Source organism: Otolemur garnettii, unplaced genomic scaffold (genome assembly GCF_000181295.1).
Source record: "Otolemur garnettii isolate 467f Iridium unplaced genomic scaffold, OtoGar3 scaffold00119, whole genome shotgun sequence".
NCBI lineage: Eukaryota > Metazoa > Chordata > Mammalia > Primates > Galagidae > Otolemur > Otolemur garnettii.
The window spans coordinates 41,511-54,162 of record NW_003852514.1 but is presented as its reverse complement, the minus strand read 5'-3'; the positions used below and the strand labels follow the sequence as shown (position 1 = coordinate 54,162).

Here is a 12,652-nt window from a genome sequence, read left to right as displayed (position 1 = left end):
CCGCCACAGTGCCCGGCTGTTTTTTGGTTGCAGCCATCATTGTTGTTTGGCGGGTCCGGGCTGGGGATTCGAACCCGCCACCTTAGATGTACGTGGCTGGCGCCTTAGCCGGTTGAGCTAGTTATTTTCTATGTTCATCTCTAGTGTTCTCAAGTTTGGTCACTACCAGGTGCTCGCTGTTAATTTTTGAACTACTGAACTATCTGCATGAAATTTTGGCTTAGTTCACTGCAAAATAATCTGTAGAAATGTCTACCTCAGTGACAACCCATTGCCCAAAGTTCAACATGTATGAAATTATCTCACTGATTATTGAGATACTCAACACCTGAATTTTTCTTTTTGGTAGCATCCTTGCTGGGCTCCAAAGCCGCAAAACTTAGGAGTCCTTAACTACAAAAAACCAAAGGGCCAATAAGAAAATAGTCTGGTTTTTTTTTTTTTTTTTTTTTTTTTAGTGTAGTCTTTTGGATTGGTCTCCCCTTTTCTTTTCTCACTCCCACTGCTCTGACCCTCATCAGCCATCCTCTTCTGGGGGGGTATACTGGGAGACTGGCCTTTCATTTCTGTCTTTGACCTCACCCAGTATTCCTCCTCTTTCAGAAGCACCACATTGGCATCTCTGTGGACTGGATAGGACCTTACTAAATAAGGCTTCTTCTCTTTCTCAGCAAGGATTTAAATAGCTTAAAAATACAAAACTTTTAGAGAAACAGAGAAAACAGATATCTACTTATAATTTGAATTAATTTAGTTATTCATGTCTATTTAAAAAGCACAAATGATATGAAATGATCTGAGTTTTTCAGAAGGAGAGATAATACTTTGTTGCCATCACATTTCATGAAATACTTATATCCAGTATCCTTACATTCGTCTTTTGCATCAGTGTGTTTATCCTTCCTAAAGACACCATCAAGTCAGACGTTAGTTCTCCAGAGATAATTATCATTTTCAGTAGATAGTCTGTTTCAAATACAAGTTGTCATTTGCATACAAATAAAACAGTTATTCTTTTCCTTTTCCCTACAGAGGAATTTTTGTAATCTCCAATGTAATTATTTACTTCATTGCTTTATGAGCTGCTCTTCAAAAAGGCTTGAGTACCACAATGTTCAACACTTCTAGTTATGAGATAATACCCCTGGGAAGTTGCCAATTGACAACTATGAAGTAATATCCTTGGGAAAATTATGAGAATTTCCAAGCGATAAATACTTACTATTTTCCTTACTATGTGTTGGACATGTAATTGATTTTTTCCCCTTGTGATCTCAATGAGCATTCACAAGTGGGATTGACTGATGTTATTGCAGGCTTACGTACCATCCTCAAATATTAATAGTATTTGCTTATTCAAAGTAAACTACTCACTAAAGTTTATTGTAACACAAAAGACTTTCCAGAGACTGCAGAACAAAGGAAGCATCTGAGGAATAATTTTGAGAAAAACTTTTACCCTTTTGTGGTCATATACAGTATAAATATTTCAATGCTTTTAAATCAGTCTAACCCCTTATTTTGGCACTCAGGAAATAACATCAATTAGTGCTAGTTTTTCTATCCAGATCCTGCCTTTTGTTCGAAATCTGGCTTAGGCTTTCCTTTGTATTGTTTGTTTCTTGAGTAAGTCCAGAATACTTAACCACATAATTATGTGCTCTGTGTATGCGTGTGGGTGTATGGACGCATGCGTGCATGTATGTTGTGGAAGAGCAAGCGAGAGATCATATTTTGACACTTTTTATTTGCCAGGTATCATTCCATGGACTTTACATATATAACCTCTATCATAATTATTTATCTTTTCATTTTATAGATGAGGGAGCTAAGGACCACTTTGCCTAAAATTAGAAAGCTTATAAATCCTAAATGTGGCATTTAAAAATATTTCTGTGTTGTTTTTTTTGTTTGTTTGTTTTCTATAAATCCTGCTGCCTTTATCTAGGGCCTCTCTATATAAAATGAAATTACATGCAGTCATGAATTTTCAAGTTATTTCATAAATCCATATGTCTCTTCCCAAACATACAGCACAATGTTGAATTTGAAATTGGTAACTTTTTATCTTCTGTTCCTCCTAAGGTGAAATGTGTAATGCTGGGCATGCAGTAATGAACATAGTAAATATTAGTGATTAATGCATAAAATTCTGTATCGCACTGTACAAAGTGATTCCACATGTTGGATGGAATGTTCTGTATCTGTTAGGTTTTAGATTAATAATAGTGTTGTTCAAGTTCTTTATTAGTGATCTTCTGCCATTTATTCTATTTATTACCTAAAGTAAGATATTGAAGTCTCCAACTATTATTGCTTCTATTCTATCTTCAATTCTATCAGCTTTGTCTTCACATATTTTGATTTTGAGTTGTTAAGCTTATGTATGTTTATAATTGGTGTGTCTTCATGATGAATTGGCTGTTTTATCTTTGTATAATGTTCTTCTTCATCTTTGATAATAAATTTTGTCTATTTTGTCTGATATGTGGTATTACTGTGGCCACTCTAGCTCTCTTTTGGTTACATTAGCATGGCATATCTTTTTCCATTCTTTTATTTCCTACCTATTTTTGTATTATAATTTAAAGTGTGTTTCCTGTAGACAGTGTTTAGTTGGATCTTTTGTGTGTGTCTCTGTGTGTGTTATCCATTCTGTGAACCTCTGCCTTTGATTGCTGTGCCAATTTACCTGTTTCCATTTACCTGTAATGTAATTACCGAGAAAGTAGGATTTCTGTCTACTATTTTGCTAATTGCTTTCAGTGTATCTCATTTTGTTGTTGTTGTTGTTTCTCCATTCCTCCATTATTGCCATGTGTAGAAAACTTTAAAATATTTAGATATATGAAGGAGAAGAGAAATGAACTACTATCTAGAGGGGGGTGCAATTTCAATTTTAAAAGAGCAAAATTCTAGGGTATGTTTGTATGGTTTAAAGGAGCTTGTAATTCATAGGAAATAATAGAGAGGTATCACAAAGAAGGAAAGACTTCAAAGGTAATACTTGAGATAAATATTTTAAAATGAATAGAGTCACCATTTAGTGAAAATGAATATATTGAGTCACCATTTAGTCACCTATTTTTAGGCTGATAAGGAGCATGAATAAAGGCAAAGAAGCTGAAGCAGATATGTGGGCTCATGGAACTTTAGCCTAATGTGGCTTAAGGTCAGATGACAGTTTCCAGGAGGGGCTGATGTTGATAAAGCAGGAGAGAGGTAATCATCAGATTCATGTATCATTCATTCAACAAATATTTATTGACTACCACTGTGTGCCAAACACTCTTTTAGGTGCTAACAATCCTGAATTGAAAGTTTTTTGTTTTGTTTTGTTTTGTTTTCTTGAGCTTACATTGAAGAATGGATAAAGGCAGTTACCTAAAAAACAAAGAAAAAAATAAGATGTTAGACAATAAATTTAATACAGAAAATAAAACAGGATAATTTATTAGAGAGTAACATGGGATGGGGTAACTACAGTTTGGGTGGTTAGGGAAGGCTTTTCTCAAAGAGACAGACCATATATGAAGAAAGGGAAATTTTGAGGAAATACTGAGTTCTATTTTATTTATGCTGAGTTTGAATGTCATAGCCTAGAGGAAAAAAGTCATTGATCTCACAGGGGTTAAAAAAGTCAGCAGATGGAATTGAAATGAATGAATGAGGGGACTTGTGGTCTAGAAAACTAGGTTAGTGGGTAGGCCACTGGAATGTCCCATTTAGAGGTGGGACAGTTGTGAGTGATGGCAAGATCTGGCGTATGCAGTGGCCACCACAGAGTGTATGTAAATAGGATGCTGAGATCATGAGTTAGGGGGCTCATTTTGGGGGTGGATAGTCATCTGAGTAGCATGATTTTCTGTGTTAGCATTTGGTGAGGAAACCATGAGACCTACCATTGTGGGCAATAAATGGAGCTGGGGGTTTAGCTGGGAGTTTGATAGATGAGCTGGGGAGAAGTTGAATATGCTGCCATCAGGTTATTAGCTGAGTAACTGAAAGAAGAAGGTGTTAAGAATTACTGTCTTGGTTTGATTGGGGTCCTAGAGAAGGGGTCACAGGCTGCCCCTCACAGTGCTCTGGGAAGATTTCTCTGCTCAGTTAAAGGGTGCTCTTACTTTTGCTGAATAATTGGAACTAATTTTCTCTCTATCAAACACATTTGGAGGGGACCATTTATATTTTATAAAAATGAATAATAAACATCTGAAATCTCAGAACTTTTGCAAGATATCTATGTAAAATATAAACAGATTCTTAGGGTAGTGGTTCCAAAAGTGTTGTCTCTGAACCAGCAGCACCAGTATCACCTAGAAACTTGTTAGAAATGCAAATTCTGTCTCCCCACACAGACCTACTAAAGCTGAAACAAGCCTTCCAGATGATTCTGATGTACACTAAAGTTGGAGAACCTCTGTTTTAGGGTAGTAACTGAATTCTAGGAGAAGTTGTGCTCTATGCCAAAAGGTTTTCTTTCTTTTCTTCTTCTTTTTGGTACACTAACAGATGAGGAAAGGTTGGGCATACTTTGGGTTAAGTATTTTGTTTAATGTTATTCAAAATTTCAGGAAAATCTGGCTTTCATATGCTTCATTGCCATTAAAAATCCATTTTTGCTGACTGGTCTTTCCCTTTCTCTTCTTTCCTCCTCGTATTTCCATATGGTAGACGAGTTGGATTTTATGTCAATACTTTCAAAAACGTTTCCAGCCTTGAAGCCAAGTTTCATAAGGAAATTGCGGTGGTGAGTCGTGATGGATTATTTTTACAAATGCAATATAAAGTAAAGGAAGGTTTATCTTGGAGACAAGGGAAATGGCACAGTCTTATCCAAAGAGTTCATGCTTGCCTGTTTTCTTCAGTTGTGGGTTGTCTCTCCCAGTGATGCTGCCACTGTGTTTTGTAGTGACCACATAATTTTCCGTATCTCTGGCAGATTTTTTTCACAATTTCACAGCCTCGTTTCTTTTTCAGCCAATTTGTAAAGTTTGAATTTCAAGTGAAAAATTAGCCTAAAATTGGTCTCAACATGTTTAGAGACAACTCTGTTGTTGACTGATGTTTTCTTAATTCAATGGGGTGATTGTGTGGGTATTACTAGTGGGGTTAATATAGACAGTGAGCTTTTGTTTTCTGCTCTGTACTGGTTAATAAATATATCTTGATGCTTTTTTGGTATATTTTAGTTTTGACACAGATTTTAAATTTGGATGATGTACAGAATTTCTGTTATCTTGAGGCCATCCAAACTATCATAAGAGTCTTACTTTCTCAATAAATAGTTTCATTCTTGGGGAGAATAGCCTTAATTGGCACCTGGGATGACTGGCAGCTAATACACAAGTGGCTTCTGTCCCCTTAGCTTTGCCACAAACTATATGAAGTGATGACGAAACTGGGTGACCAGCACGCCGACAAGGCCTTCACCATTCAAGGAGCTCCCAGGTAGGCCAGTGTTGATCAGAGCACTTTGAATATGCCTCTTGTTGAAATATATGCAGGCTGTGTCCCAGCCTACACTGTTTCCTTCATCTTATAGAAGTTTCTAAGGGCCTTTCCACCCAAGGGCTGATGCTGACCTTAGTTCTGTGTGTACGTCTGGTCTTCAGTTACTCAGTGAGGGTTCTTACTGTCACAGTAGAGCTGACTACCTGCCTTTCTCAGCCTTCCACAGGGCCAGATAGCAATGGTGTGAAATTTTAATGTAGTTTTTTTCTAGTTGCACACTTGTTACTTTCTCTGGAGAAGAGAAGAATTTCCCTACCCTATGGCGCTCCTGATTCTTATCATGAGGGCTGACATCCTTGATGAATCCATTTTGAGAAAGGACAGAGGAAGTGAGACCTCCTCATCATCTGACCTCCTAACTGTTGATCTGGTAAACAATGAGTTGTCTCTGTTTTCCGGCATATGCTGTTTGATGTATGCCAGTCAGATGCATTGAAGGACCAGCAATCCATAGGGGAATGTCAGCCTTGCCAGGCTTGGCATCACTGTAGCTTCCTCTTGTGTTTGGAGCCCCTTTTCCTCCATCCTTCTCAGGCATTATGTACTCAAGGGAACACAGGCTAGCGAGCCTTGGGCTGGGATTCAGAAGACCCAGCTTTCCATTTTGTGACTTTGTAGGTCATTTGCTTTCCTTAAGTAAATTCAGTAACCTCTCTGGTTAAATGTCTTATTATTCTTTTAATTCAGTGGAAAAAAGGTAAGATGCTATTGGACTAAATAGCTTGTAAGGTATAATAAATAGCCATTCTTGACAGTCTGTGTGTGCAGCTGTAACATCAGTCAGCACAAGCACTCTGACGTGTGCAGTTATAACAACACACAGCCATACTCACACACCAACTTCTACGTATGGTCGTGTTTGCATCCCTCTGGAGAGGGGTAGTTGTCGTCTTCCTTGCCATGTGGATTAGCTGCACTCACAGTTACTGGGATGGCTGCTGTACTAAGTGAGCAGTAGCCTTACCTTCTCTACCTAAGGAGAAGAGCACTGCTGTTACTGTTACTGTTTGAATGCAGTTATTTCACTACTGAGCTAGGCAGAAAGGAAAAATGAGAACAGGAATATTGAAGTGATGTTATATTTGGGTGTTGTAAAAAGTTATGGTCGTCCCCTTACATGGAAATGAAGGGACAGATTCACCTAATGATTTCTCCCGAATCAGAGAAAGTGAAGACCCAGTGGAGCCAGGACCATGTGACACATGTTCCTTTTGTTTTTTTTCAACATTCCTCTGCAGAGCGAGGTGGTGAGTGAGCTCAGTGGAGTCTCTGTTAAGCTTACTAGATTGGGTGTGCGCTTCCTGTTAGAGGACATGATTGCTGGCATGTGGCCCCAATCATGCGTGTCTGTGTTCTCTAAAGGACCCCGCTCCCCTGGCCCCAGAAAGATGCAAACCATGCTGCTGAATTTGTGCTGTTTTATTTTGGGGTATAGGTTCTGTTCTTTCTAGCCGTAGACTTTAGAAATTCTTAGAGAGTAGGATGTGTCCCGAGTGCTTCTTAGTCATCACATTTGGGCTGTTCCCAACCGTCTGGCCTGGTGCCGGGAACATGGTGGGTTCTCAGTAAACATTACCGAATCTCACTCATCACATGATTTATTTGTACATTTCAAGGTGTCTGAGTTGAGTCATTGGTTTATAAGGTGTAGAAAGAGAAGTTAATTAGTGGAATTATTTTTATATGTCATCAGGGAGCATGTCTACAAAATATTTACACTATGCTAAGGCTGCCTTTTAACATAAAATTTTGCAGTTTTCAGAGTAGGTTTTTCTGTAGATTGTAACATGGCATGATTTGCCTGGGAATAAAAAATGGAACTAGTTAAATTAATTCCTTCCTTCCTATGTTTGGAAGATGCTTGCAGGGTTTATTTGAGAGAGCAGGAGTTTGTGTTACTAAGAACTTGAATTCTTAGTAATTCAAAAGCATTCTTGAATTCTTTACTTGAATTCAGATCCACTACATTTCTGGATGGCTTTAGGGTTGTTTTAACCTCTCTGTGCCCCACTTTACTTTACCTGTAAAGTGGGGACAATAAGGCACTGCCGCTGTGAAGAGAAGAGATAGTATATGAATGGGGTCTGGCCCACAGTGGGCAGTAAATGGTCCCAGTTATCACCGTCACTCTTACTGTTAGCCAGAATTAACCTGGAAGGGGGAGCAGGATAATAAACATGACCTTATGCATCAGGATGCTTCAGGATTTCTCTGGAGAACCCCTGAGCAAATGAGTGTTGTTCCTTAGAAGGCCCCTTGCTTAGTCCTCTGTGTTCATCTAGTGATTCGGGTCCTCTCCGCATTGCAAAGACGCCGTCGCCACCCGAGGAGCCCTCACCCCTCCCGAGCCCAACGGCCAGTCCGAATCATACACTGGCACCTGCATCTCCTGCACCAGCACGACCTAGGTCGCCTTCTCAGGTAGGAAGACTAAATATTTTGGTGGATGGAAAAACTCATGGAGAGCTGGTCCCTTCAGGAATACTAGTGCCACGGAGAAATTTCCAGTTGGGGACCCTGAGGTGTAAGCTGTGGGCATTATGATTTTTACTAAGGCATCTACAGTCTGGGTTTTTATTTCTTTCTTTGTGAGCTCAAGTGATCCTCCTGCATTGGCTTTTCAGAGTGCTGGGGTAACCAGTGTGAATCACTGTGTCTCCCCTACCCATTTCCTATTTGACTTTTTATATTTCCTTACATGCCCCATGCTTGAGTCTGTTGGGCCTTCCTACCCCTTCTCAGCTGGCTCAGGCTAGCGTGCTGTCCTCTTGTAGCATCTCTGGCTCTTAGAATTCTCTTTGAAGGGTCCATTCAATCCTCCCTTCTCCATGAAACCATCTCCGGCTTGGGGCTTTCGGCTACATTCAAGGCAAGCATTGCCATGAAAAGCAGTTATGCTTATTTATCACTTCACATTTCTTTTGTACTATATCCTATCTGAGTAGCCATTTAATAAAACTGTATGGACCATGAGATTAAAAAGAAACATTAAAGGCTGGGTAAAGGCAACTGTAGAGAAAAATTGCCACCTTTATTTTCCAAGCCCAGTCTAGTTCACGCTTTGATGTACAGCTGCTTCTTGACTTAGCATGGGGTTATGTTCCGATAAACTCTTTGTAGGTTGAAAATATTCTAAATCAAAAGTGTGTTTGATACACATGTAACATACTGAGCACCATAGCATCTTGAGAGTCCCCTCTACATAGACAATATTGTTTCTCTGGATCAGGAAGGCTTATTTCTATTTAAGTTGCATTCAAAGATCAATCTGTCCACCGAGTTCTGTTCATGGGACATTTCTTCATGTCTCCCACGTCATCTTTGGCTGGATTAATGTTTATATTTAATGTTCCCTAGACAAGGAAAGGGCCTCCCATTCCACCTCTGCCTAAAGTCACCCCAACAAAGGAACTGCAGCAGGAGAACATCATCAGTTTCTTTGAGGACAACTTTGTTCCAGAAATCAGCGTGACTACACCTTCCCAGGTGAGTGCTGGTTCCGAGCCAGGATGCCCATGGCAGTGCCATGGCAGAAGGACTGTCAGGGGTCAGCTCTGGGGAAAACGGCAGACTTCAGAGCCAACGATGTGATTTTCATTATCACTCAGGTTTGTCTTAATTACTTGATATGTCTGAAACATTCTTAAATCAGTGATGTATATTGTGTGAAATTATTCTTATATTGTTAAGGGTAGTATATAATTATTGTAGAAAATTGGGTACATACCATGAAGAATAAAATGAAAGATTTTAATAGTCACTCAAATCATACCACTCTGACATAACCACTAATGCCCTTTGGTCTATTTTCTTACAGTCTTTCCTCCAAGGCCAGAGTTTATATCCGTTTTGCACCATAAAATTCGGATGGTGCTATTATGTATTCCTGACTCCTCTACTTAATTTTTTGGAGCATTTTCATGTTATAATATTGTGTTTGTGAAACATGTTCAGCCATAGCAGCCCATCAGTTGGATGTACCAACCTCTGATTGCTGGCCACAGGTTCTCCTGGTTTTTTTGTTGCTTCATCAGCACTTTGGGGACCATCTGTATATATAGTATGTACACACACACACACACACACAAACACACACAACAGAAGGTGCCAAAAAAGGTATATACATTTTAATAAAGGAAAAGTTGTTTTAAAATTATAATATTCAAGTCACAGTTAGCTTCTGAAATTACAAGAGGTAGAAGACACAATATACAAGGTAATAAATGTTATCAAAATATATTGAGTATTACAATTTTAATATAGTTTTTTCTTTCTTAAAACGGGCGTCCATTTTTTGGTACCCTCTGCACATAAAAATTCATGTTTTGTGCCTTCCCCTCTTTCTGTCATATTGATTTCTAGTAGAGAATTGGAAAATGAAATCAAGAGAGGTGAGTAAGTTCAAGTCTGTCGCCCTTCAGCAGGATTGTACCATTTCTGTGATTCAGCAGATGGAGTCAGGGTTCCCATTGCTTTCAAGGACACCTGCGTGCACACGTCCCGCCAGCAGCTGCTCACAGGCGTTTCGCTGCTAGCAGCTAGATTTGTCTCATTGACTCCAGAATGGTTGCAACTTCCAGAACTGCTCCTAATGGGAAACTATCTCCTTGTTTCCCAGGTGGAAGTCCCCAGAGAAGTCAGGCCAATACCATTTCCTCTCTGTGTTGTCTGAAATATTTACATTTTGCAAGTGGCACTAATGCAATCATGTAATTACTGAGCATGTAAATGACCAATTACAATAATGTCTCTATTGCAGTCACATCTTGTTGATAACTGCAGAGATAACAAGGATCTTAGAAAATAAAAACTCAGAAGCAGTGCAGTGGGGAATCCTCACCTGTCGTCCCTTCGGAGGACACTTATAAACCGGCACAATGCTTTGAGCTATTGTTTTTCCTCCTCTGTTTGCATGAGATTCTGAGTTTTGGAAACTAACTAGAGTTTGAAATGTGCTTTATAGCTCCTTTGAGGAGAGGAACTGCATGTTTATCAGGGTGGGGGCAGACTGTGTGTCTGTGAATACAGAGCTGCCCTGCGGCAGCTGCCCGGGTACCAAGCACGAGCAGTTCGTTCCCAGTTTGCGCAGCCCTTTGTACGTGCCTCTTCCCAGCTTTGTGGTCTTCTTCACTATGGGAATGTTCAAATTGAGAGTGTTTTAGGGAGATAATACCCTTCCTCTGTTACTGTCTCCTGGACACTCAGAGAGCATCCTCTCAATTCCATCGCACATGGAGACTTTGGTCACCTAGAAGCCGTGAGCACTTAGCCGAGGACATCCTCTTGCAGTGGACGAAGCAACCGAAGGAGAGACATCGTGACACACAGACTTGTGAAATAATGATGAGGCTCAGAAGGGTTCTTTCTTTTTAATTTATTTTTTAATTTGCAGTCTACTGGCTTGTACATAAGGACTCTTTGTGGTGAGGGAAAGAATCAAAGCACTTTTGAAAATAACAAATGGCAGGAGAGGCCACTAAGTACACTTGGGAGCATTAACTTTGCTGCTATCATTGGATGAAACTTAAGAGCTGAGGAGAGAAGGGGGAAGCCTTCTCCAGCTATAGCTGCTCAAGGACACAGGCCAGTAGTAGAGCCCCGCGCCTGGGCTTTGCTTGGCGTGCGTGAGCTCTGGCTGTGGGGAAGGGAGGGAAAATCACCTCCCCACCTACATCTGTTATAATTTCCTGGTTGTACATCTGCCCTTCAGTCTGCCAGGCAATTTAAAAGGACCGACCACGAGAGACATCATAGGGTGCATTTGGGGGAGCACAGCCTCATGCATATTGTTTTCTTTTATCTAGGGACGGGGCAGAAAGGTTTCTTCTCTTTTTCTTGAATCTGAGAAGCCACCTAGCACCAGCAGCTAGAAGCAGAGGAGACTTGGAGCATCTCATGTCAAGAGGGAAAGAAGCAGGGATTTATATATTTCAGTGGGCTTTCGGGTTCATTGAGTGATATCATCTCACTTTATTTAAAAATTTACAGGTGCTGCCTTTTCCTCAGACATCTTGACAGTTTCTTCCTTTTCTTGTTCCTCTGGAGATGTAAATACCCATTTCGTGTTACATCAGCACCACTAGCAGAGTTTCTGATTCAGAGGGTCTGGGTTGGGGTCCGGAATCTGCATTTGTCCCGAGCTCCCAGGGGCTGCTGCTGCTGCCAGTCTGGGGACCACACTGGGGGAGCCACTGGGTTGAGCCATCGGGATTCCGTGTGGCACAGATTTGTGCCCATTGACAGAGTGTTCATCCTCCAGGGAAAGATGCAGCTGGGTCAAGTGCGTGCTGTTTTGACCATTTGTAACTGCTGCATCTAATCGCTTCACAGCCTCTAGGCTAACTTCAGTGTAGTATAACTGCGCATTTAGAAATGGTGTGACTGAAAGAGCTCCATCCCGAGGGCTGCTGGACACGTGAGTGCACAGGAGTATACTTGTAACATGAGATGTGTGTATGTACCTGCCGTAAGTGTATGGGTCACATCACCTGGACAGCAATGTGTTTGACCGTGCCCAGATAAATTGACAAAGGAGAATAAATAACGGTGCTTGGAAGCAGTGAGATGCTAACTGCAAGGGAGTAGAGTATTCAAAACCGACAGCTGAGACGTATCTGGAAAGGTTTTCTCTGATACATGTAATAATGTAGAATGATCCATTTACATTTTACTTTAATATTCATGTTTTTCTAAATGAGTCATCTACATTTAGAAGATAGGTTTTTATAGCCTTTGCTATTTTTAGGATGTGCTGGGAGGAGGGGAGGAGCATTTATACTAATCCTGCCCAGAAGCTCAAAATGTTATGATTGAAATATACCCAGTCTCTGACGGATTTGTCTCCTAGAGTGTCACAGTGCTCTCCTGAGTGTGACCTGAGATTGAAAATGGAAATCATTAGGCCTGCAGAGCCCTTTAATGACCCAAATATTAAATACAGATAGAATTTTTTTCTGGAAAATGTCCTTACCTGCTCACAGAGAGCTGCCCCAGGATTAAGACTTGTAATTCTGGTTCTGTATTTACCTTTCAAAGGACACGCCGTTGTTCTCTATTTTTCCTCCTAAGAACTTAGGAAAAAATCTTGTGTGTGTCTGTGCTTGTGCTCCTACATTATTCTTTTTTTTTTTTTTTTTTT

The 12,652-nt window shown here is 40.2% G+C and overlaps 1 protein-coding gene across 1 annotated transcript in view; it reads left to right on the top strand.

The window, feature by feature from the left end:
- AMPH (amphiphysin) overlaps positions 1 to 12,652 on the top strand; it is a 201,056-nt gene that overhangs the window by 148,139 nt on the left and 40,265 nt on the right. Inside the window, exons 8-12 of the mRNA XM_012809958.1 lie at positions 4,675 to 4,750; positions 5,369 to 5,451; positions 6,753 to 6,761; positions 7,797 to 7,935; positions 8,872 to 9,000. Coding sequence (XP_012665412.1) covers positions 4,675 to 4,750; positions 5,369 to 5,451; positions 6,753 to 6,761; positions 7,797 to 7,935; positions 8,872 to 9,000 — 436 coding nt within the window. The remainder of the gene's footprint in view (positions 1 to 4,674; positions 4,751 to 5,368; positions 5,452 to 6,752; positions 6,762 to 7,796; positions 7,936 to 8,871; positions 9,001 to 12,652) is intronic.